General features: G+C 33.1%; 2 protein-coding genes across 3 annotated transcripts in view; one reads left to right on the top strand and one right to left on the bottom strand.

Moving 5' to 3' along the window:
• Positions 1-5194: 5194 nt before the first annotated feature.
• On the top strand, positions 5195-12916 carry LOC100797946 (linoleate 9S-lipoxygenase 5). 2 transcript variants are annotated; one of them, XM_006576591.4, is made up of 9 exons: positions 5196-5548; positions 6288-6568; positions 7201-7441; positions 7875-8216; positions 8465-8550; positions 9222-9311; positions 10140-10438; positions 11117-11380; positions 12021-12916. In XM_006576591.4, the coding sequence occupies exons 1-9, from the start codon at positions 5329-5331 to the stop codon at positions 12796-12798; spliced, it is 2601 nt and encodes an 866-aa protein (XP_006576654.1). In that variant the 5' UTR covers positions 5196-5328; the 3' UTR covers positions 12799-12916. The 2 variants fall into 2 exon arrangements, with proteins under 2 accessions (XP_006576655.1, XP_006576654.1); XM_006576592.4 differs by lacking the exon at positions 7875-8216 and having other exon boundaries at positions 5195-5548.
• Positions 12917-17146: 4230 nt separating this feature from the next.
• LOC100800765 (uncharacterized) overlaps positions 17147-26296 on the bottom strand; it is a 9746-nt gene continuing 596 nt past the window's right edge. The window contains exons 2-4 of the mRNA XM_006576593.4: positions 23192-23402; positions 18706-22348; positions 17147-18575 (exon numbers count right to left, since the gene is read on the bottom strand). Of these exons, the coding sequence (XP_006576656.1) occupies positions 17483-18575; positions 18706-22348; positions 23192-23402 (4947 nt within the window). The 3' untranslated portion in view covers positions 17147-17482. The remainder of the gene's footprint in view (positions 18576-18705; positions 22349-23191; positions 23403-26296) is intronic.

Here is a 26296-nt window from a genome sequence, read left to right on the forward strand (position 1 = left end):
CAAATTGGGGTTTATTTTGGTATGTTTATTGTATTGAAATTATTCCTATATGATTGTGTGAAATTGTTTGAGGGGTTTTACTCCCATTTTTTGAGAAGCATTTTTGTTTAAATTATTTATACTTTGGACAAGATTTGCTAGATTGACATGATAAATTATTATATTGAGATTATGAAATTGTGATTCAAATTGTGAGTAAGTGACAAATTGAACCTGTGATGAATGGTGAGATACATGTGTATTGAGATGTTGTATGTATTGAGTTGTGAGCTATGAACTGTGCAATCACGCAATTATAAGACCCTTTAAGGGTGACAAGTTTTTGTGCGACGAGTATCGTGATGGGATCCATTGTGGGAACCCGACGAATTGAATCACTTTGAGGTGCGATGAGTTAAAATGATTTTGAAAACAATTGAGTAGTTATGTGTATTGCATAGTTCATAGGTAAAATGTATGTGATTCATGAGGTGTGATAACATGTTACTTTGGAATTATACCATTGTGATTGAGACCGAGTGTATGTGATAAATTGAGTATGTATTGACTTGTAATATATATGTGCATTGAGTTGTGAGCTATGAATCATACAATCACACGACTATAAGATCCTTTAAGGGCGACAAGTTAATGTGTGACGAGTATTGTGATGGGAACCACTATGGGGACCCGATGAGTTTAATCATAAGCGCGACGAGATAAAATTATTTTGAGAATAATTAAGGAGTTGTGTGTTTTGTACAATTCGTAGATAGAGTCTGTGTGCTAAAATGTTTTCTGGGTTGGACTTGAATCAGGAGGGAGAGGCCCTGACGGACTCTTTGGAGTCTAGTCTTTGGGGTAAATACACTCGGTTTAAGTGTTCCTTTAAGCAAGTGCCGATCCCACATGGTTGGAGCATTCTCACAAAATAGAGTAACCCTGACTGGTCTCCCTATGATTTTACCTAGTGAAAGTGACTTACTTATCAGTGTGTGGTTTGTCTTGTCATGTACTCCTGGGTGCTCGACAAGGTTTTCCACTAACATGGTACCACATTGCATATATGATTGAGTCTTAGTATATTTGTTGCATAACACTTGTGTATTGATTGATATTGATTGGTTGAGTGTTAGTGTTTGATCCTTGAGTACATGAATGAAGTGAAAATGAATGAGACGTGTTGTGTTGAGATGTAATGTTACATAACAAGTTGTGTAATGACATGAGTTGTGTTTAAGTAAGTTCTATTTTGTTTATATGATATGTATATCTATGTTGGAAATGTGATAACTCACTCCCTGTATTGTTTGTGTTTGGATCTTGTGATGATCTTGAACTTTGTGTTCGTGGGAGCAAATGGTTAGGTGGATGGCTATGGAGAACCTCATGCTAGAGGGCACTAGAACACAATGCTTTGATAGGATGTGACATTGGGGCATAGGTTTCTATATTAATTGCATAAAGTCTTGGACGACCTTGTTTTGAGTCGAGATGATTTTATTATTTATTTGAATGCATTCTGTTATGATGTTAGAAAAATGAATGTGAGTCTTTTATCCTTTTGAAACGCTTTTGTTTAAATGTGTTTTAAAAAATTTTAATTAATTATGCATTCTTATTCCTTTTATTATTAGTACATATATGTGTGGGGTAGAGAGTGTCATACGATTCATAGCTCACAACTCAATGCACACAACATCTTAATACACATGTACATTACAATTCAATACATATTTAATTTATCACATACAGTCAATCTCAATCACAATGGTATAATCCCAAAGTAACATATTATCACACCTCAGGAATCATATACACATCACACAGTATTAATATATACATGACACAAACATAGACTTTACCTATGAATTATGCAATAGACATAACTACTCAATTGTTTTTAAAATCATTTTAACTAGTCGTGCCTCAAAGTGATTCAACTCATCGGGTTCCCACAGTGGATTTCATAACAATACTCGTCGCACAAAAATTCGTCACCTTTAAAGGGTCTTACAATTGTGTGATTCCACAATTCGTAGTTCACAACTCAATACATACAATATCTCAATACACATGTATCTCATAATCCATCACATATTCAATTTATCACTTACTCACAATTTCATGCTCCCAATATAACAATTTATCATGTTAATCTAGTAAATCTTGTCCAAAATACAAACAATTTATACAAAAAACATGAAAACATAATCACAACATGGGTTGTAAAACCCCTCAAACAATTTCACATAATCACGTCAAAATCAAAGGAATCAAAATTATAGGTCAAAAATATGAAAATACCAAGAGCACTCAATTTTATCAACCAATTCCAATCAGGATATCAATTGGTCCATCAAACACAACAATATCGTAATTATAATCGTAAAGGAAGAATTATAACACAATAAACATTCCAAAATAAACCTCAATTTAATCCTCCAAGGATTCCTATACATGTTCATTCTAATCCCAATTGCGATAAACTCATCCCTTACCTCTAAGTCGGCTCACGTGTGTAGTCCGGCAGTGATAGTGGCATCTCTAACGGCTCCCTTAGATTCCTCAAGCTTTTCCTTTGATTGCTCTATTAGGGTTTTCAAGCATTAGAGAGAATGAGGAGGGATTGAAACCTCCATTTTACATTCTCCGTGCTAGGGACATTTCTCTGACAACAAATGGTGGGGATATGTGAAAATGAGTTCCAAACCTGGTGTTCAAATTTCACGACGATCCAACGGTTAACGAGTCTGCGGTCATAGTATTACTAGGACAGGTTTGGGTGTATGCAAATAAAGAAAGCTACGTACGAAGGACATTTCTCTTACTCTGGACATTATTCTGAAAATCCAACGGTGGGGATGTGTGAAAATGAGTTCCAAACTTTGCGTTCAAATTTGATAATGATCCAATATAATGGTTAATAGATCCAGGATCGTAGTTTTACTAAGATAAGTTTGAGTATATGCGAGAAAAAGAAAGGGTTTTGGAAGGGGGGGAGGGAAAATGAATGAGAGGAAGAGAGAGCGTAGAGACGTATCATAAATGTAAAACTGACTTAATATGTCTCTATTTATAACTAGGGTACTCTCGATCTATTATTTATTCTATTTTTTTTATTTTATAAAAAAACTTTATTTTACTCCCTATCAAATGAATAAATAAAATCTCTTTATTATTTCCTAAGAACATATATTTATTTTATTTACCTTTAAACCATTATTTTAATTAATAAAAATATTTCTTCTTATTTGGTTAATTACAAAAACCTCGAAAAAATGGGATGTTACAACATGTTCATGTGTATCACACAAATTAACACATGCTTACATGTATAGTAAACAAGTACATCCTTACATTTTCTCCTAAGTTACTATGACCTTTGTAGAGAAAAATTATAAGTACAGGGGATGCACTTATCATATTGGGTTCATAGTTATCTTGTTTGAAAGCTAAGACAATTATCTACAACTCTTATGTTGATCACAAAAACCGGTTTGACCATTAACTATGTCTAAACCTAAGGTAAACATTGGATCATTGCTTAATCCTGACAACTCAACCTTTGCTCAATAATTTGACTATCTAGGGAGCTAGACAACTCCTAATTGGGTGGAGCCAACGAAATTTGTTAGCTAACATTCAAGGATACAACTTTCATGAATACCACAAAACCTAATTAAGTCATTTTTAGGCTACAATTTAATTCTCGTTGTGAGGAAAATAACACGTGCTTAAAACAACTTATTTTCACTAAGCAAGGGCATGCTCTCATCAAGCATGGTCGTGCTTTTAAACTCCATTTCGTGAAGCAAAAGAAGCACAATTCAGACCTCAAAACATACCCAAATTCAGAATAAATAACACAAAATATGTGATCAAATCATGGGGAACAAAGCACCTCTATCAATTTCAAGAAAATATGCAAGAATTAAGAATTCTCAAATTTCCAGATTTCTAACATTCAAAGTCAAACACTCAATTAAACCATCCAATTCGCATTAGGGCATCAATTGACCTACAAACATGAGCAATTCATAGTTATCATTATATAAGCAAAATTAAAACATATAACACACCCGAAAATTAACCCCAATTTGATCCTCTGAGGATCCCTACACATATTCACTCTAACCCTAATTGCCATAAACTTATCTCTTACCTCTAAGCGGACTCATGTGTGTAGTCCGGCAGTGATAGAGGTGTATCTAGCGATTTCATAAGATTCCTCAAGTTTTTCCTCTGATTGTTTTGCTAAGGTTTCTAAGCGTTAGAAAAATGGAGAAGAGATTGGAGTCTCAATTTCATTGTCTCTATATGAGGATCATTTCTCTCTCTACAGACATTATATCACAAATCCCAACGGTAGAAATTTTCAAAACTGAGTTCCCAAGGTGGTAACCAAATTTCAGGATGATCCAATGGTTAACGGGTTCAAAATTATAGTTTTACTGAGACATATTTAAGTGTATGCTAGAAAAAGAGAGGTTTAGATGATGAAGAAGGGAGAGTGAATTTGGGAGGAAGAAAGACCGTAGAGACGTATAGTAATCGTAAAAATTGACCTTGTATGTCTCTATTTATAATTAAGATACTTCGAACCTATTATTTACTTTATTTTTTTTATTTTTTTATTTTATAAAAATAAACTCTATTTTACTCTTTCATTAAATAAATAACCAATTAAAACATCTATTTATTCTCTAAAATATCACTTTACTCTATTTATTTTCTAATACTATGAAACTCTTATTTTAATTAAAAAGCCTTTCTTCTTATTTATTTAATTTCTAAAAACTCCATTAAATTTTAAATAAAACTCTTTTTATTTATTTTACGAAAAACGGAATGCTACTTTTAGTCTTTATGAAAATCTTATTAATTTTAAATGATGTGATTTAATTTCCCATTACACAGTTTTCTGTTCTTAGTTAGAAACTAAATCACATCATTTTGTTAATTTATAGAGATTAAAAATGAATAAAATTTTAATAGGGAGAAAAAAAAATCATGATATGACAATAGAGATACCATTTTTTTAGGAGAGAGTTTGCTTCCAATAGTGTACCAAATAAAAAAGAATAGTTGAATTCCATTTAGTATGCGAACTCACACGTAGACAATAATTTCTTAGAAATTGGTTAGTGTGGCATTTTCTTGGTGACAAGAAAACCACATGGTCAAGACAAGCAACGTATCAGATGCTATGTTACTAACAAGAAGCTAAGTATCAGAACACAGCTAAACTAGGGCAAAATTTGATCACTATGGCTTATACAAATGCCTTCATTGCAGATTTTTGTTAGAGACAAAGAGAAACAAACACCAACAAAGTAAGGAAGAAGTATGAATATAAATGGAATGCCAAAAAAGGCTTCTAGTAGTGTGCCCAAATGGCACTCTTCTTCCGTCACAACCAAAATGTTGAATAACTTCAATCCTATATGCCAAGCTACCCAACAATCAACTCTCAAGGGGAAGTTTGTGATCACACACAATCATAGCAAATCAATACCTGGAAAATTAATTTCTGTTCAGATTTATAGTGGGACAGAGGTGGATCCTGGTAAGTACCCCCTTTTACTATACACACTAACATTGGTTTAGGAATCTTTTTCATGAGAAATAATCACTTATTTTTGTTAACTTTAGGAAAGAGCTTCTGAAAATAAGCAAGTATTAATTTCTCGAAAAAATTTGAACCAAAGGTTTTCTAATTTTTATCTTATGGAAAAAATTTAATCTATCATTTTTATAAAGTTGTAATTTAGTCTTGGTAATTTTTTTTTTCCTTTCATGTAATCTCTTTATTAATCCTTTGTTCTGTGTGTTATATACGGAAAACATACCAGGAATTAAAAAGGGAATGAACTTTGACATAAATAATTATGTTAACAAATTACAATATTATAATTTTATTGTATAAAAAGTCAGTGTATGTCCACAATTTAATTGAAAAAAATTGAGGGGCTATGAAACACTGGCTCTTGAAAATGAAACACTGAATGAGAAATTTGTGACATTTAGAGGGAAGATATATCAAACTCATGCTATTTTTAGATAGCAAAAAAAGTAAGCACACTTCATAGATACACAAATGAAAGATGATGAGAGGGGCTATATGAAAAATATGGAGACTAGATACAACTTTAAAATAAGGAATCAAATGAAAAATTGACAATACTCAGAAGGACAAAAATATATTTATATTGTTTTGCTTTTGAAGGACTAGTTTAAATTGCATGATTTACTATATTTTTTATACGCTTACTATTATGTTCTCAACTTTGTGTTGCATTGGACAGAGACTGGTAAAGGGAAGTTGAGTGAGAAAGCATGTTTCAAACAGGGTGAGAGCATAAAACATAGCCATGATGCACAAACCATGATATATAAAATCAAGATACATGTTGACTCACATTTTGGAACTCCAAGAGCTTTTGTGATTCAAAACCAGCACAAGAAGAAATTCTTCCTTCAATCTGCATCTATTGAGACTAATGACCGCATCATTCACTTTGATTGCAATTCCTGGATATATCCAATCAAGAAGACCAAATCTGATAGACTCTTCTTCTCAAATAGAGTATGTTCTATATTCTTCTCCTGTTAAACTGATAGGTGACACTTACGTAGGAATTAATCCCTATACGATAAAAAAATTTAAGCTTTTGTCCATTTACGCGCTTTATTATTTCAAATCAATCCTAATATTACTAAGGGTGTGTTTGATTTATATTTTCAAAAACTGTTTTAAGTTTTCAAAATGCAACTAAACAAGGTTGCTCAAACAATTGGTGGAGGGTGCTGTAAGGCACAAATCAAAGCGTGGAATTGATGGAGAGATTAAACAAAACGAAAACAGAAGAAGAGAAAACACTTCCTAGCAGTTTCTATTTTTGGTTTTTAAAACACTTGTTTTGGTATTTGATTGCTAAGTAGTGTAGAATTGTTTTAGAAAAGAGTTTTTGAAACAAAAAAGTGAGAACAGAATCAAATAGGCCCTAAGTTTCTTAAGTTCTATTCTCCAAAAAACTAAAGTTTTAGTCCTCATATGCCCTTATAGGGGCTAAAACTTAAGCTTTTTTTCATACAGGACTGATTCTGAAATGAAATGAGTGTCATCTACAGAGACCAAATGATTAGTTTAACCTTCTTTTCCTGTTTTACTGGCAATTTTATGTTACATGAAAGTGCATAACTGTGTGATCATGACAGTGCTGTCTTCCAAGTCACACACCAAGAGCACTAGTGGAGCTAAGAAAGGAAGAGCTTGATAGATTGAGGGGTAATGGAATGGGAGAAAGAAAGGAATGGGATAGAATTTATGACTATGACTGCTATAATGACCTTGGTGATCCTGACAAAGGTCCAGAGCACCTTAGACCTGTCCTTGGTGGCTCAAGGTTATTTCCATATCCACGCAGAGGAAGAACAGGTCGAAAACATAGTACAGCAGGTACTTAATTTACTTTCCCCTTAAAGTCAGTTCAAGGTAGAAATCTAAATTGGCATGAAGCATTGGAATTGTAGCATATTAGCATGCTTTAATACACTTGGTTTAAAGTTGGTTCAGTATACAAGGTATTTTTGAGTGAAGGATGGATGCACCCTTACTTTCTTACTTTTCACAATTTTACTTCAAAGGAGCAAAATCCTTAGTAAATATGTTTGTTTTACAGACTAGGCTTAACATTTCCTGTTTCATTATCTGCTTTGGAACTGTTTTCCTTGCATTTGTGATTGGAGGACTCCAGTGAAAAAGGAACCTAAGTAAGAATATAGCCTTCTGAAGTAAAGGCTATGTGTTACATCGTGTTTGCATTATAGTCAAGCAGCTTTTAGAGTTGATTCTCATTCATTTGTTCATCTATCTCCGTTGAAAATTTTAGGTCCATCGTGCGAGAGCCGGCCACAACCAATTAACTTTGACATACATGTTCCATCAGATGAGAGATTTGGCCCCAATAAATTGAAGGAGTTGAAATCAAATTGTGTCCATGCTATGGTACATTTTTTATCACCAAAGGCAGAATTATTACCACGACGAAATTCTGCTAATTTTCAATCATTCGAAGAGTTACTTGACATGTTTTCTAGCAATAGGAACCAAAAAATAGAGGGATGGATGAGAGACAACTTAAAGAAACTGATACCTGTTGAGCACTTAAAGGAAATAAATCATGCAATGAAAGAAAACCGTGGGCAATTAGCTATCCCTCAAATCATATCTGGTAAAAAAAATCTCGATTCCACTTGTTTGTATATAAATATTTCAGTCAGTTGGTTACAATGTTAGTTTAGGAGATCAGTTGCATAGTAAATAAGTCTTAGATGGAAAAATGTAACTCATTGGTAAACTTAGTTAAATTTCCAGTTTTCTCTCCTTAAATTGAAAAGAAGAGAATTAGTGTTCTATCAGAGCATCAAATTATGAAAAATTATTTTATGACATTGTTTTTGGGGATCTTGTGCTTTTCAGAAAATGAATGGGCTTGGAAAGATGATATGGAATTTGGACGACAAATGATTGCAGGAACTCACCCCACCAGAATCCAGTGCTTAACGGTACTTCATACACTTATGAACTAGGCTTTAGAAATAATCTGTTATATATGTATAGAAGAGCCATTCTGATGTTACCTTTATCTCCCTGGGAGTAAAAAAGGATCATGTATCGGAGTGGATGCTGTAGGGTAAACGTCCACTATAGAAATAAAGAAAAGTAAAAGTAAAATTTCTCACAATGGAAGCATACCATATCTTGAATTCAAAAATTTAAATGCACTGTCAATGTAAACGTTTTTTACACTATCTCCAGTTATGGATTCCTATGTATGATAAGATTATTGACTTCTACAATAATCTGCAATAATTACTTTAAAAGTCATATCTAGGGTGTTTTTTAATTGATTGACAATTTAAAAATCTTAACACTTTCAATGCTTAAAAATCTCTAATATCTTTTGAAATAGTTGTACAACATTGCTCAATTTGCTTGAATCTTATGAAATGATTGTATGTAACACATCATTTTTTTTCTCACTGTCTTAAAGTTTCTTTTGAATAAGTACATGACAAAATAGTTTCAGTTCAGCTTTCACATGTTGGTGATACATTCATCACTTCAGCAACATATCCAGTCTAATAATAATTGTTAGTTCTATAGTTGTGTAATCAAAATGGTATTTAAACTCACATTTTTACCTAATTATTGTTGGTATCAATTTTCCTTTCAGACATTCCCGCCTCAAAACAAATTTGGAATACAGAGTTCAATAAAACAATCAATCATAGAACAGAAGCTAGAAGGATGGACACTTTCTCAGGTAAGTAACAAAAGTCAGGAAACTTTGACATTTGAGAAGATCATTTTTCTTTTCATTTCTCTTGGGAGACAGTAACTCATGTGGAAGTTTTAGCAACTCTCGTTTTAGTCACAATTGTTGTTTATTTCATTTATTTTAACCTTTCATGAGACCAAAAATTAGAAAACTAAAATGTAATTTGTAACACTTGAGCACTATTGGAAAAATAAGTATCATGGTTCAGAAATATGCCACAGGATTCATTTCATCATCTGAAGTATAAGTTATGAGATGATTTGTTATCTCATGTTCTGCATGTCCAAATCTCAGCTTTAGAAGCAGGTCAACCTTAGAAGCTTTCGGATTTCGTTTTCTTCTTTTCATTATGTTTGTCCTGCTGTGGGGTCGAATTCCACCAAGGAATAAGCCCAGTGGTGTCCTTTTGAGCTTAGAGTTTATTGGTGATGCTTTGTTTCAAGGGTATGTTATAAGGGAATAAAGTATGTGGTTAAGTTTTTTATGCTGATATAGTCATTCCATCCCATACCCCTAAATTAGAGGAGAAGAACATGAGGTGTATTAGATGAAATTAAATGAAACATAGTATCATTCCATTCCATCCTATTTTAAACAATACAACTACAAACAATAAAACCTAGTATTATTCCATTCCATCCCTTTTTATCAATCCAAAGACAGATAAGACTTTCTGCATGCATGCTATTATAGTAGTTAATAAAGAAAAATTATGTAAAGCACCAATGCTTAATTGAATGGTAGTTTATGGCTGTTTTTGTTCAATGGGGGTGTTGTTTATACATTGTCCTCTATCCTTACAAAATTGTGTAGGCAATGGAACATGGAAGAATATTCATGTTGGACCACCATGACTTTCTCATTCCATATTTAAACAGAATAAATGCAAATGGGGTATGTGCTTATGCATCCAGGACTCTTCTATTCTTAAGGAGTGATGGCATGCTTAAACCATTGACAATAGAACTTAGCTTGCCAGGCCAATCTCCTCACCTTGAAATCCACAGAGTTTTTCTTCCAGCCAAGCAGGGAACACAAGCAGCACTTTGGCAGCTGGCTAAAGCTCATGTTTTAGCTAATGATGCTGTTTACCATCAACTAATTAGCCATTGGTGAGTTAAATTTTTTTCGCAATCATAGTTACTCATTTTCACTCTACAAAGATTCTTGAACATAATTTGCTCCACATTATTTTTTATATACTTTCTTTTACACCACTGGCACCTCCTGTAAAATGTCAAATCATGTGACATAGAGAGAAGAAAGAAAGGAAAAACCGAAAAAGACTTTCTTTTGATATATGTAAAGCTAAGTATGTAAAAAAAGTGAAGTGTATAATCATGTTTAAGACTCTTTATCCTTTTCTGTTGTCTAAATTAAGGTGCATCATTAGAATTCCTCAGAATTTGTTTTCTTTATAGGAGGCAACAATTATCCTTTTACATATTATTAAAATTGTAAAAATGATTATCCTTTTCCAATATTGATTTAAAACATTCTTGTTGGTTGCTAGTGGCCAATGAATCTTTCCTGACTTTGTCAATGAAAAATGACTTCTTAATTAAACAAAGGATCGTTTGTATATGAAACATTGAGCCTTCGAAAGCTAAAGAAATATTGCTTTATTACAGAAAACAATTAATTGATTCACAAACAAAAAGTAAAAGTAGAAGGTAATAGGATAAAAGGGAATAAAGGGAGTTAAAGTGACTCTTTAGCAACTGACACTTAATCGATTACCACCACATTATACTTATGGCTTTTTAATTCTGTAATGAAAAATTTTGTAGGTTATACACCCATGCAGTTGTTGAACCATTTATCATTGCCACCAAAAGAAGGCTAAGTGTTATGCATCCAATCCATCGATTGTTGAATCCTCATTTCAAAGACACCATGCACATAAATGCCTTGGCAAGACTGATCCTTATAAACTCAGGAGGAATTTTCGAGAGAATATTATTTCCTGGTGAAATCTGTATGCAGATATCATGTGACCTCTATAAAGAGTGGAGATTCAATGAACAAGGACTTCCTGCCGATCTACTCAAAAGGTATCAGAAACCAATACCTTCATTTACAAGGTCTAAACTTTCAAAAAAAAAATGTGATACATAAAAGAAAGATTAAATTACTTATTTGATCTCTATATGTGACTCTCATTTAAGAATCAAACCCTATATGAATGAGAAAACGTAAATTTTATCCCCTATGCTCTCTTATTAGTATACATTGGTGTAGGGACTAAAATTATTTTTTGTAGAGGGATTGATTCTTGAATGTGTGACACACATAAGAACCAAAAGATTAATTTAACCTAAAATAAAAATGTCGATATCTAAATGAGGTGTAATAAAAGGGAGTGATAAGGTTAAAGTATTAACTTGGTCCATATAGTTGTCCCAAATTTATGTTTTAGCCCCTATATGAGAAAATGACAGGTTTTAGTCCCTACACAGTTTATTTGCAATGATTTATCATCATCAGAAAGTTTGTAACGGTTCACATCGCCAGAAAGTCTTCGTTGGCATTAACAATTGGAATGGTATGTGTAGAGACTAAAACTTACAGTATTCTAGTATATGGACTTAAACTTAAAATTGGAATTTAGAACTATAGGGATGAAGTGAACAGTTTGATCAAGTGAGAAAATATCATGGTTCTATTAATTTCCAACAACAACTAATTTTGCAGGGGTATGGCTGTAAAAGATCCAGACAAAAATAACCCCACTAGGATTCAGCTTCTATTGCTGGACTATCCCTATGCCACTGATGGACTTGAAATATGGGTAGCCATCAAAGAATGGGTCAAAGACTTCTGCTCATTCTTCTACAAAGACAATGAGGCCATTGAGGGTGATGTTGAACTACAAGCCTGGTGGTCAGAGATTAGAACACAAGGCCATGGTGACAAATACAATGACATATGGTGGTACCAAATGACAACACTCTCAAACCTTGTGGAGTCACTTACAACCCTCATATGGATTGCTTCTGCCAAGCATGCATCTCTAAACTATGGCCAATATGCATACAATGGTTTCCCTCCAAACCGCCCCATGCTATGCCGAAAGTTTGTGCCTCTAGAAGGGACAGTGGAGTTTGGTGAGTTCCTCAAGGACCCAGATAAGTTTTTCCTCAAGATGCTACCAGACAGGTTTGAGATGAGTCTTGCAGCAGCATTGGTGGATGTGCTCTCAAGGCACACTTGTGATGAAGTCTACTTGGGGTGCCAGCAATCACCAGGGTGGATAGACAATGAAGTGATTCAGAATAGGTTTGCTGAATTCAAACAAGAACTAAAAGAGATTCAGACAAGGATCATGCAAAGGAATAGGGACCCTAAGCTTAAGAATAGGCGTGGCCCTGCAAACATTGAGTACACTCTTTTGTACCCTGATACATCTAGTTCTTCTGCCTCAGCTAGTGGAATCACTGGAAGGGGGATACCAAATAGCATATCAATTTGACTTGTTATAGCTTTCTGTGCATCAAAGTGTGCATTCATTGATGGATAAAATGTAGATACATTTTTTTAAAGTGTATTTTGTGTTGTTATACAATTAGAATTGAGGTTTCATTTTTATAACTTGCATAGACTTTTAATACAAATCTTTATTATACTGGTTATGGTGAAGTTCTAATTTTGATTGAAAAACAACTAAAAGAAATTAAGAAACTAAATGTAAATTTTGTTTGTTGTTGATATAGGTCAATGCAACAAGAGGAACTAAACGTGTATGGAATAACATGAAACAAGTTCACACATATATTTGTGTTTGTTTCTCTTCATTTTTTAACTAGGACCCTATAAGCCAGTATGAAGAAAAAAATTGTAAATTACTCTCATGTCGTTTTTGAGATTGTACACACTCTCCGTTTAACATTTAAAGTAACTTTTTCTTGTATGGGGATACACGGTGTAATGTTTATAAGCTTGCTTCTAAAGTTTAGTAGCCACTTATTGACTATGTCAAAAACTGAAACAATAAAGGATAAAGGTAAAAGAACAAGCCACGTAATGCAGGCCAAAAGCAAATAACTAACACTAACAAACAAGTGTTTTCTACAGTAAGATCAATTTTCATTTTATTTATCATGTTTAGGAAACAAATGCTTAGCATGCATGGCTCTGATCCATAATATCAATTTCCTCATTTAACCTTATACTACCCCCGTTTTGCTACAGATAAACAAGTCTTCATGGTTTGTTATGGATTGAGCAAAGATTCATTAATGTTGTTTTAAGTCTGGTTTGTTTTGTCAGGGAAATTTATTCAGTTGAAAAGTTTACAAAGGAAAAAGGTGAGACATTTTTTAATAATCAGGGTTTTAAAAAACGGTCCCCAATCGCAATTTCGGCTGCAACATCAAGGCCTTTTTTGGCTCTTTGTGACCTCAATTGCAGTTGCACCAACTGCATTTGTGACACCCTCTACCCCGACATATATATAAATAAATAAAATATATTGGTAAACAAAATCACATGGATAAAAGGTTCACATTCACTTCAATTACCAAATAAACTCATTAAAAATATATTCGGCTCAAAATAAGGCCGTCAAAATTTACAAAAATATTTTGTTAAATCAATGAGGTGAAATAAAATAGACTAACATCATAAAATTAACATAAAAACTTATATCCCAATGTCACATCTTATCAGAGCGTTGTGTCCCGACGTCCTTCAGCACAATATTCCTTAAAGCAGTTCACCTAGTCATCTGCTCCCCCGAATACAAAGTTCAAGATCATCACAGGATCCAAACACAAACGGCAAACTGGGAGTGAGTTATCACATTCCTAACTAATAGAGAAACAAGACAACTAGATATACATATCATATAAATCAAATAAAACTTACTTACACGTAATTCCACCACTTTGTCATTCAAAGTTCACTTTTCATCCATCAATCACACTTTTCAACCATCAATCACATTACACAAGAATCACACACTCTGATCAAGACATAATAACACCTCAATTTCATAATAAACAATTAGCAAGCGCATGAGACAATTATACTAAGACTCAAGCCTACATGCAATGGGGTACCATGTCAGTGAAAAACCACCCTGGGGCGCTTAGGAGTACATAACAAGACACACCACACAATGGGTTTGCCAGGTCACTCTCACTAAGTAAAATCATGGGGAGACCAGTCAGGGTCACGATGTTTTGCGAGAATGCTCCAACCATATGGGATCAGCATAGGTTTAAAGGAGCACTCAAACCCGGTGACCCCCAAGGCCAACACTCCGAAGAGTCCGTCAGGGCCTCTCCCTCCTGATTCAGGTCCAACCCCTAAAATCATTTTAGCACACAGACACTGCTAGTGAATTATACAATACCCACGACCTCACACTCGTGTCTTAAACACGTACAACATATTGCGCTACAATTTAGCACTGGTTCCTAAATAGGAACCTACACTTTGTCTTTAACACTGGTTCCTAAATGAGAAATCTACACTTTCTCTTTAACACTGCGCATTTACACTTTTCTCAAGATAACACTGGTCGGATTATTGTACAATTCACAGCTTACAACACAAATAATGTCACATCAAGAGTTAATCACACACTTATTCACAACCAAAACTCATTCACAATTTCACATCTCATAATGTCACAATCCACCATCACATGTTTTCACGTATCTCACAATTTAACACATGTTCTACTTTACACTTTTACTCAATCTCAATAACAATATTATAATCTCAAGGCGACATATTATTCCACAATTCATCACATATTTCATTTATAAGCACTGCTCATGAATTATACAATACCACTACCTCACACTCATGTTTTAAACATGTTTAACACAATTGCGCTACAATTTAACACCGGTTCCTAATTAGGAACCTACACTTTCTCTTTAACAGTACGCATAAACACTGGTCGGGTTATTGTATAATTCATAACTCACGATATAATTAATGTAACATCAAGTGTTAAACACATCCACTTATTTACAATCGAATATCATGTCCACACTTTAATATCTCATAACATCACATCAACCATCTCATAACATTCCTAATGATACTCATAAGGTACAACATACACATGTTCATCAAATTTAACCATAATATTCTCAAACTCCAACACTTAATAATTTTTGGAATCATACTATAACACTCTACAATATTATTTACATAAATTATTATTATAAATAACTACCTCTATATATATATAAACTAGCATACATCATATTGAATCACAAATTACAAAGTAAGCTTTCAATGCACAAATTCTAAATAATTATATGAACACTTTGGTCAATTTCAATTATGATATTAATTTTTTTTTAAATTATATATAAAAACCTAATCAACAAGAAAAAGAAAAAATACAAAATCAATATCTCTCTAATTTCTCCTTTATTTCATCAATTCATATTAATTAGAAAAAGTACTCGATTTATAGGGTTCACGCTCAACACAATAGCATATCAATTTCACAACAATTGGTCTGTCAAACATATATAATTCACTGTAATAATTATAAGGATAAAATAAAAATTGCAAAAACACCCCAAAACCCATTCCAATTGATATCTTTAAGGATCCCTACACATGTTCTCACTAATTCTCAATTGTGAATAACTCATCCCTTACCTCTGAGCGGACTCACGTGTCTTCAGCCAGCAATAGCAGCAGCATCTCTAACGGTTCCCTGAGATTCCTTCAGTTATTCCTCCGACTGCTCTGATTGAATTTCCAAACGTCAGAGAGACGGAGAAGAGATTGAAACTTCCACTTGTACTGTCTTCATGCGATTCCTTTTTCTCCCTCCACGATTATTATCTCGCAAATCCCAACGGTGAAAGTGTGTGCAATTTAATTGGGAACAACATATCCAAATTTCATGAAAATCCAACGGTTAAGGAAATCGGGATCATAGTTTTACCGAGACAGTTTTGGGTTTCTGCGGGAAATTTAAAGGCTATAATGCGAAGGGTTTTCCTATGAGCTCAGACATGATTTTGAAATTCCCAACGGTGAGAATTCTCAGAATTGGGTTGTGAACCTGGTGTTTAAATTTCACGACGATCCAACGTTGAAGAAGTCCGAGATAGTCATTTTTCTGAGACAGGTTAGGTGGCCTACGGGAGAAAGAGAGGGTTTTGGGAGAAGAGAGAAGAAACAACATTGTGAGATAGAGGAGTCGGTCTGAAAACTGACCTAGCATGTTGTTATTTATAGCTAGGGGCATTTATGACTTATTGTTTACTCTATTTATTTATTTATTATTTTATAAAAACAAACTTTATTTTATTCTCTATCAAACAAATAAATAAAATATCTTTTTTATTTTCTCTCAAATCATTATTTTAATTAATAATTATATCTCCTTATTTATTTATTTATAAAATCTCATCATTTTTTTTAAACTCTATTTATTTATAAATAACAATCCTTTTTAATCTAGTTTACGAAAATTGGGATGTTACAGGCATTTGTACACAATTTCCCACATTGTCAAGAATTATAACAAAACAGAGACCTCAATTTGAAACCTTGTTAGTACTATATTGAAGTTTGTGATTGTTGCGGCACTAAAAGTAAGGTACCATATTTGCTTAAATCATAAATCATTGTGCATGTATTTCTCTGAGACCTGTAGATATAATCACATGATGTTTTCCTCCACATTTGATAATTTATAATCAATATGTGGTAGATGCAGATATCTTTTGAAACTATGGTATGTTTAGTAATTCCTAAAGTATGACCTTTCTTACTGAACAAACCACTTTGCCTTAACATTTCTAGTGTGGTAAATTTGCAATGAAGAACACCCTACCTAACTTCAGAACTCTTATTTTGGTATACAGAAATGAAATCCCACGTAGTGAAATTCAAGGACCACAGTTGCATGCAAAAGTAAAGACATAGAATGAAAATATGGACTAGTCATACAATGAAAACAAAGCATTGACCATGAAATGGAGTGAGTAACTTATAATTCTTCAAATCTTAACAGCCAATACCACACTTTACTTAGGTAATTCAGTAATCACGCACCACTGATAGACAAGGTCACAAAAAACCTCATAAACATAATTTATTAATAGGCATATGCATAGTATATAGAAGCATGCAAGCCTGAATTAAAACATTTAAAAATCTATGGAGAAGACTTAGTTAGAAGGGAAGGCAGAACTGAGGAACTCCTCATCCTCACAGTGCAAGTTCTTGGACTCCATAAGAAATTCAATTGTCTCATTGTTGAATTTCAGCACAAAAGCCAATGTGATGAGCTCAGAGAGTGCAGGAACATGATCATGATTCTCACGCAAAACACCCTCTGAGATGGCTTCTGAGAAATATGTAGCATATTTTATTAAACTTGCATTTCCACTTTGCCAGTTCGTTTGAGTGAAAAACTTGGAACTTTGCCCTTGCCACCGTACCATTCTGTCTGCCTTTTTGGTAATGATGGCCCCGGATGATAGTGACAAACTGTAACTTACATTGACTGCTTCCTTTGTCTCAAAGAAACTCAAGTTGAGTAGACCTTGAACAGCTTCACGCCTCTTGTTTGGTTCCATTTTTAGGCTAGAAGAAGAAAGAAAACTAAGAATAAGCTTAGCCAACACCTTCACATTACAAATATTACCAGGATCAACTTGCTTGAGTTCAACACCATTGAGCAAGGACGGCTCTTCCATGCATATAGATTCAGAGATATTTCGAGCACCAATTTTCCTGTACACGTCAAACAACTCACACCTGGACAATGGTGCCAGGTTCTGAGGATACCAGACAAAGACTTTCTCCTGCTGAAAAAGCTTCTTCAGATGAAGGTTATCAGGAATGAAAACATCGTTTTTATCTAACAAAACTATTTCATTGTTGCCTGATGTTGCCGGTAGCTTCACCAAGCAATTGGAAAGTTTCTTAGTTTCTGTGCTGAAATGTTTCAACATAAACATCCAGAACTTATAGCACTTGTCATATGACAATTGTTCCACTGAACTCTCCCAATCATTCCAAAGATTGACATAATCATCAATGGAGGGCTTGTTCCGGACTTCCATGGCAAAGGAGAAAAATGGAAGAATCTTCTTATCATACATATCTCCCAAAACATAAAACTTTGAACCAAAAAGATTATCCTGGTCGTGTATGACACATTTTTCAGAATAGACCCACTTTGCACTTCCTGGAATCCAAATCTTTCTGGCAGCTTTATCATCAGGCTCGGGTTTCCAGTGGTGTTCACTCAAGTACCTATACAATTGCACAATTTTGTAATAAGCAGAGAGAAAGTATAATAGAATAAATAGATATCTCCTAGAACATATAATTGTGAACCAAAAAGAGAAAAAAGAATAATCATCTAGAGAGAAAAAGGAAGTACCTATATATTCGCTCAATGGTGTCATAATCAGAGAGAAAGTCAAGGTGACTAGCAACCAAGAGGCACCCTTCCCCGACGTCAATTGTGACTCCAATTGCATTGAGTTCTTTCTTGTAAGAAGCAATTTCAGGTCCATAAAATTTCTCATCAATGAAAGGCCCATCAGTTGGCTTGAGGTGCTTATTCCACTTGGAATCAAACAACAAACACTTACCTGGAGACCTATAACCAGAATGAGTTTTCAACCAATTTTGAGACAATCTTTTTTTGAAGCCATCTTCAATGGGGGGAACAACCCCGTGCATGAGGAGACGGATGCATTCAAGCAAAGAAAACACACTTTCAGGAGAAATGGTGGAGGGATCAGAAGGAAAATTCAAACATTCAGGCACAAACTTCACCCCATCTTTCACTTCAGTAACAACACCAATGCTCTTCAGTTCTTCCTTGTATTCATGTATTCCCTTACCATAGCAATTTTCACTGTCATCAATGAAAGGGAGACTAGTTATTGAGGAGATAGGTTTCCACTCTGGACCATCTAAAATGCATTTTCTTGGACACCTATAACCACCAACCCCAGTTTGTAACCACTTCTGTTCATGTATGATCTTTGAGAAACTGGAAGGGAATTGGTATTCAGTTCCCTTCAGAAGCCTACAACAAGAAAGAAACGATTTAACATGATGTCGGTTAAACAAAGTTTGTGATGCCTTCTGTTTGAAGAGATCAGCAATTTTTTCTATAGCCTCCTCAAAGTCAACCACAGCCCCTATTTGCTTCAATTCATCTTTGTAAGTGAAAATTTGCTTTCCATAGAATTTATGATCTATCACAGGAAGACCACTGAATACCTCCAAAATGCAGCCCCATACAGGATCATAGAAGAAACATTCACTTGGTGTTTTGAAACCCATGTTTGTCTTCAAGCAGCTTGTTATCTTGAGTGAATCTACGAGTTCGCTAGATCCTTGTGAGAATCTTATACATTTCATCGTTAAAAGAAGAGCATCGGCTGTCAAATTGGCCAACTCCGAGGACGATTTTAAATGGTCAATGACAACTTGGTAGTTTTCATTGAAGCCAACTATCACACCCAGCAACTCAAGCACCTCTTTAAATTTACATATATCCTCACCATAATAATCCTTATCAATGAAAGGTATAACACTAATTTTTGATGCAACTTTCCATCCTGAATCATACAATACAGATCCTGTTGGAGACCTGAGACCATGAGAAGTCCTTAGCCAACTTCCCTCTTTGATGCTGTTGACAAATTGGTCCAAAGGGAGATAATTTTGCCTCAGATATTCGATGAATTCAAGCATCAAAAGAATATGATTCCTGCTTAAAGTGAAAGACACTGCACGAGACATTAGTTCTCTTCCAATGAATTCACATGCTTCTTCACAACTGAACATCACCCCAATTGTTTTCAACTCATCCTTGTACTGATTTATTCGACTCCCATAGAAGCTCTCATCAATCAGTGGAATGTCAACAAGAACAGAACCACTTTGCAAAATTCTTCCCAATGATGAGCCAATTAAGAATGACTTTGATGGTGGTCTCCATCCATTGACTGTAACTTTAAGCCAGCTTCCTTCCTTTATGCATTTCAAGAACCTCTCTGGTAGATTCACACCCCTATACTTCAGGTTTCGAATCCAATCCAAAAGCAAAAAAGCATTGTCTTTGGTAAGTGGTGTATCTACAGCAGAAAATCCAGCATTTGGAGGATATATGTGAGGAATATCAGAAGCATCAACATGATTTTTGAGGAATTCTATGAGCTTCCCAGAACCTGTATATTGGCCTGCATTACGAGATCGGTGCAAGTACTCCTTTCCCAGCTCAACATAATCTTCATTTCTCCATGGATTAAAAACAATCAAGTCTGCCCATTTGCTCACATTTGCAGGTACAAGGACCCCTTTTCTACAAGTGCATTCAATCACATGTCCATAGCTGTCCAAAAGTGGCATGGAACTACACAAATTATGAACCTCACGGCTTGATAAATATAACTTTGAGAAAGACTGATATAAGAAATGAGCATATTTAATGGCAAGCTTGGAGTCTTTTTTTATACAACTACAAAGGACTTGTGCAAAATAGTTCACATCCAAAGTAGTAACATGAACTTGATTTTCTAGCCATTCCAACAAAGTATGCCTGCTGAGCGAATGCAAGATAGCTTGCTGTGTGACTTCCGGCATAAAAAATCGGGAGGTTTTGCATGAAAATTCGCTATTCCAATCAATCAGCCAAGAGCAAAGACTCGGCTGACTTGGATCTGCGAGGACTACTTGCTTGGCACCATAACGGTTGCTGCATTGATCAAGAGTGAAATGGGACAGGTTCCCATCTGAATCCACATATTTGATTAATGGAATGTCCGTCACTTTGGAGCTTTTAAAACTTGACCAATTTGTAGCAATAAACAGTAAAAGATTCAGATAAACAACTTCTGACACTCCATCCACAAGATTAGAACTCTGGATGCACTTCGCATACCAATCAGTGTTGACTTGTTGTATCCCTAAAAAACTGAGAATGTCATCATACTCAATTTTATCAAATGAAGAACTCAAGATTTTCCTTCCATTGTGAGATGACAGGTTATGCAAGTATACTCTTTCCGCCTGAGCCTCAGCCAAAATGTCCCAGAATTCGGGCAGTAGCCTGCTAACTTCACAAGGCTTATAGAAGTGCTTCTGCTCCCCGTATGTCTCAATAGGAATAATGCTTTCTCCAAGCATTTTTTCTTTGATTTTCTCCCTCACATAATTTAACTTTTCAAAAGGAGAACTATCGATGGGAAGGAACCTGAACACGGGTGGCAAACAGGATATTGGAGCTTGATCTGATCCTAAAACAAGCGTTTTGAATGCATCCATAAAAGCTGATGGAACACATTCTAGTATCCCTTGGTTCCACTTACTGTCGAGGAGAATCGTCTCCCTCGACGAAGCCAGAACAAAATCTGCTTGGATTATGAAGGGAAAATTAGTTACCATTTCCGTAGGAAGAAATGCATAGACTCCTGGTAAGCTCTTTCCCCTATGAAGCCTCTCCTGATTTGGGAAGGCTAATGTTACTATCAATTCCTCCACATCCTCTCTCCTATCCACCACATTTTCGAACCTGACAGGAAACTTTTGCTTCCACATATAATATCTGCATTCCTTTTCAGAACCACCATTTTCCGCGGCCGACAGATGAAGTGTGTAGGACTCAGCATTCATGTTTTTCCTTGTGCAAAAGTTAATCTCGCTCGAAATGGATACAGCATTCACACTATTCAGCTTTGGATCCTCATTATCTTCCCTTACAGACAGGTGTCTGATTTTTGAAAGGAACAACAGAACTTCAGGATGAATATTTGAGAGCTGATGCTTCACAGGTTTGACCTTGTCTGGCTTTAGAGGTAAGATAATTGTGGTAGTTGGAAGAGAACCAGCACCAGCACCATATATCTGCTTTATGTCATGAAGGGTTGGCTTTTGCTCAACCCACTCAGGAACTATATATCCAATGTCACAGTGTGGACAAGGTTTCTCACTGAACCGTATCTGATATCCGTTGCTAAATATGTAAGGATAAGCAGTAAGCAAAAATACACTCTTGAAACCAATTCCTGCAATTCAACCAAGGGAGATATTCTGTCAAACATTTTCATCTGTTTAATATGGCTACTTTAATGCATAATGCTGTAGTTCTTGATTTAGAAGCCTTTTGTATTATATGAATTATCATCATCCTATATTAAATAACATGGCCTTTGAAAAGATACAGAACATATTATTGAGTAACATGTTTAAATTTTGAGTAACTGTATTTTGCATTGAAACACAGTCCATTTGCTAAAGCATTGTGAAATTAGCCTTTGTTTCTTTTGTTTGGTATATCAATTACAAGCATTCTCTTCAAACAAATTACTAGTTATTGTATCCACTTTGTATTGTTTCTTTCTAAGGTTGATTCACTGTTTGTGGTCTTCTTTTTATTTCAATATACTACCACCGTCCCAAATAAGCTTGGCATTTGAAAAAAAAATTCATCCCAAAATAAATGTCACATTTGACTTTTAAACATAACATTAGTTACTCTTTTCCACCCATACCCTTAATAAATATTTCTTTAATTTTTGAATCTAATATTAATATTTTTCTTTTTCATTTATTTAATAAGAGTAATTTTATAAAACTATTATTTTCTTTCATCTATTTATAATTTTTTCTTGGTTTGGGACACTTATTTTGGGACGGAGGTAGTAATATCTTTTGGTCATTTAAAAAAAACAAACAAATTACTAGACATTGAATTGATTCAGTCTACTTAATGCATGCATGTACAAGTGATCCATGAATGTAAATACCATTTAAATTATTTAATTAATAAACAAGCACATTAACGATTGTCCTTCTTAAAACAAAACTATAAAAGCCTTTTGTGGAGACATTTAGGAGTGAGAATGTACCTTTTTCGCCAATGTAACCACTACTCCTGTTGCCTTTCTTCGTGGACCGTCCAACACTGCAGATAGATTCAATGTTTTCGCGAGAGAAACCCTTTTCATTGTTGAAAATTAGCAATGTGGCTGATGCACCAGTAGCTGTTATGTCCTTTGAAGTTATGATGAATTCAAGTGATGGACTCACTCCTTCAGCATACTTATTATCCTCTGCATTCTGTGAATGTGACAAGAATTGATGGTGGTGAGTTAATCACTAATCGAATGATATCATTGCATTATTCCAGTTAGAGTATTATTCAAGGCTAGACAGAGAATAGAAAATGAGAGGATGTCAACAAAAGTGCTTTTTTTTATCACATTTCATTCATTTCCATACTAAATATATACAAAAGGTTTCTGCAGAACAATTTTTTTTGGGGTCAGTATCTAACCCAAGACTTTCCGCATAATAAAGATAATCAGTTTTACGCAACTACCAAGTACTGTTACTCATTTTGGCTACTGAAACTAGACTTATGCTCAAATTTTACCATAGCCACACATAAACTCGGTTAATAATTTACCATTAAGAAAGTTTCATATATCCATCAATTCCATTGTGCAACATTTCTCAAATATGTATGATTCCTTTTATAAAATATAAAAATTAGTATATAATAGAAATGCATAACATATATACATGACCTTTTTTTATACATGACACTCTAGAAAACTTTCATAATTGACTTAATTGTACTTATAATACATTCTAGAAGTATTGGTCTATTATCTGTACCTCTAATTAGGTGGTTCTCTAATTAGGTGTTTGATTAACTTTTCATAACGACGATTAGACGGAAGGAGCCAATTAAAAATAATTGTTCAGTGCCCGGTTAAAAGATGAAAAAACAGTTCATTGATCTAATTGAAAATTTTATAAAATTATAGGAACTCGCGGAACAATATAACCAACGATTTATACATGACCTGAGTCATAAGTTTAAAGGATCTTTATTTGAAACTTAAATGAAAAATTTTCAAAATATAATTAAAATAAACTTAACATATATTGTGCATTCAAAACAATTAACATATGTTGTTAATAAAATTATAAAATAAAGTATTATAAAAAATACATAATTTTTAATTCCATGATAATAATATACAAAACTAAATAATAATTTACATTTTCTATTTCTTTGTAGCTATTTTCCAAACTTGTGTAGGTATTAAATTATATATTAAAAATAAATTAGAATAGATAATTTCAATAATATTATTATGTTTTTCATTGTTATTCCTAAAAAAAATTTATTAAATACGGTTTTGGCCTAAAATAAGATAATCTGAACAAGTTATTATATGTAACAACAATAGAGAGGGAAAAGGTAAGAGACTTTAAAATTAAACAACAAATTAATTTGTTTGTAATTTTAGTGTTTTTAGTTTTAGTTACTCATATTTTATTCTTATAGTTCCTAATTGTTAAAATAAAATATTTCACCCAAATTCGATTTAATAATTAATCGGAATGTAACAAAGGTTTCAAATGATTTGTATAATATCACAGGAAAAATATATAAAATATTTAAAGAAAAAAAGGCTTAATACAGAGTGGTGAAACAGAGGGGGGGGGATGAAGCCATTTTTATTTAAATATATTTTATATATCTTTTTCTTTTGTCCATTTGTATAAACCAATGTTGTGTGATATTTCCATCATATTCCTATTTATTTTTAGCTATTATTAATACCAATATTTTTTATTAATGTGTTTAGAAACATTTTTATACAAAATTTGAGATGAAAGACTTAATTTTAATAATTGAAAAAAAAACATATAATTAAAGTATGAAACTCAGCATGAAATTCAGACGGTTCGTTACTTACCTTCTTTTTCTGTTTCAAAAAATATATATAATATATACAGAGAATACGGGTCTTTAAAACATTTAAACAATTAATAATAATCATTAGATTATCATTAAAAATAACATACTATTAAGATTAAAATATTTTAAAATTTAAATTAAAATCTAATATATATATATATATATATATATATATATATATATATATATAAAAGAAGAGTTTTCCTCAATTTTTTTTAAAATGAAGCCCAATTTTTGAAAAACACGACTGAAGTTTTTTTTGTTTTTTGTTTTGTTTATAGAGCATGACTGAAGTTATTTTCAACATTTTCTTTGATATTTTTCGAAAATGAAAAAAAAAAATCAGCTTCCATCTATGTTCAATTCATACTTCATAACACGCTAATCAAGTTTTTCTTATTTGTCTATGTATGTGTTAATGTATGAGAAATTCTATCTTTTATTATATCTCTCCTCTACTAAAAATCTATAAATTCATCACTTTTATTGTCCATTTAAATCTAAGTTATATATGCATCAATAAATTTTAAGATTGAATTTTATGTAAAATAAATAAATTTGAACTCTAAGTTAACTTATTTGTGAAATATAATTTGTAATTAAGTGCATTCATAGTCATTTAAATGTATTAACCTAAATATATAATTTTGATATTATTTTAAATAATAATTTTCATATTAATAATAAATTAAATAATATTTGACTACGTTTAATTTTATTTTTGTCAAAAATAAGGTACATTAAAGTATATATTTCACAAAATGACTCAAAATATTTAAAATATTATATACCATAAAATAATATATATTAAAATTATCTAAGACATTATTATATATAATAAAATAGTAGACATTATTATTATATATTAAAATAGTATAATATATTATTTGTTTCTTAATTTTTCAGTTGATTCTTTATAAAAATTAATTATTATTAAAAACTTTTAATAATAATTTTTTTAAAATTAATAATATTTATAGTCATTATTGATTATAATAAAAATTGTATTACTGTTTTTCATCGGTGTTTACTGTTGATATATTTTTACGTCAAGGAATTATGATTTTTGTTATGAATTTTATGAATTATATATATATATATATATATATATATATATATATATATATATATATATATATATATATATATATATATATTCTCATTCCGAGCACAAGAAAACACTAATCAAAATCATGTGTGGTATCCAAAACATTGGGGGGGGGGGGGGGGGGGGGGA

The sequence above is a fragment of the Glycine max genome, chromosome 3 (assembly GCF_000004515.6).
Source record: "Glycine max cultivar Williams 82 chromosome 3, Glycine_max_v4.0, whole genome shotgun sequence".
Taxonomy (NCBI): Eukaryota; Viridiplantae; Streptophyta; class Magnoliopsida; order Fabales; family Fabaceae; genus Glycine; species Glycine max.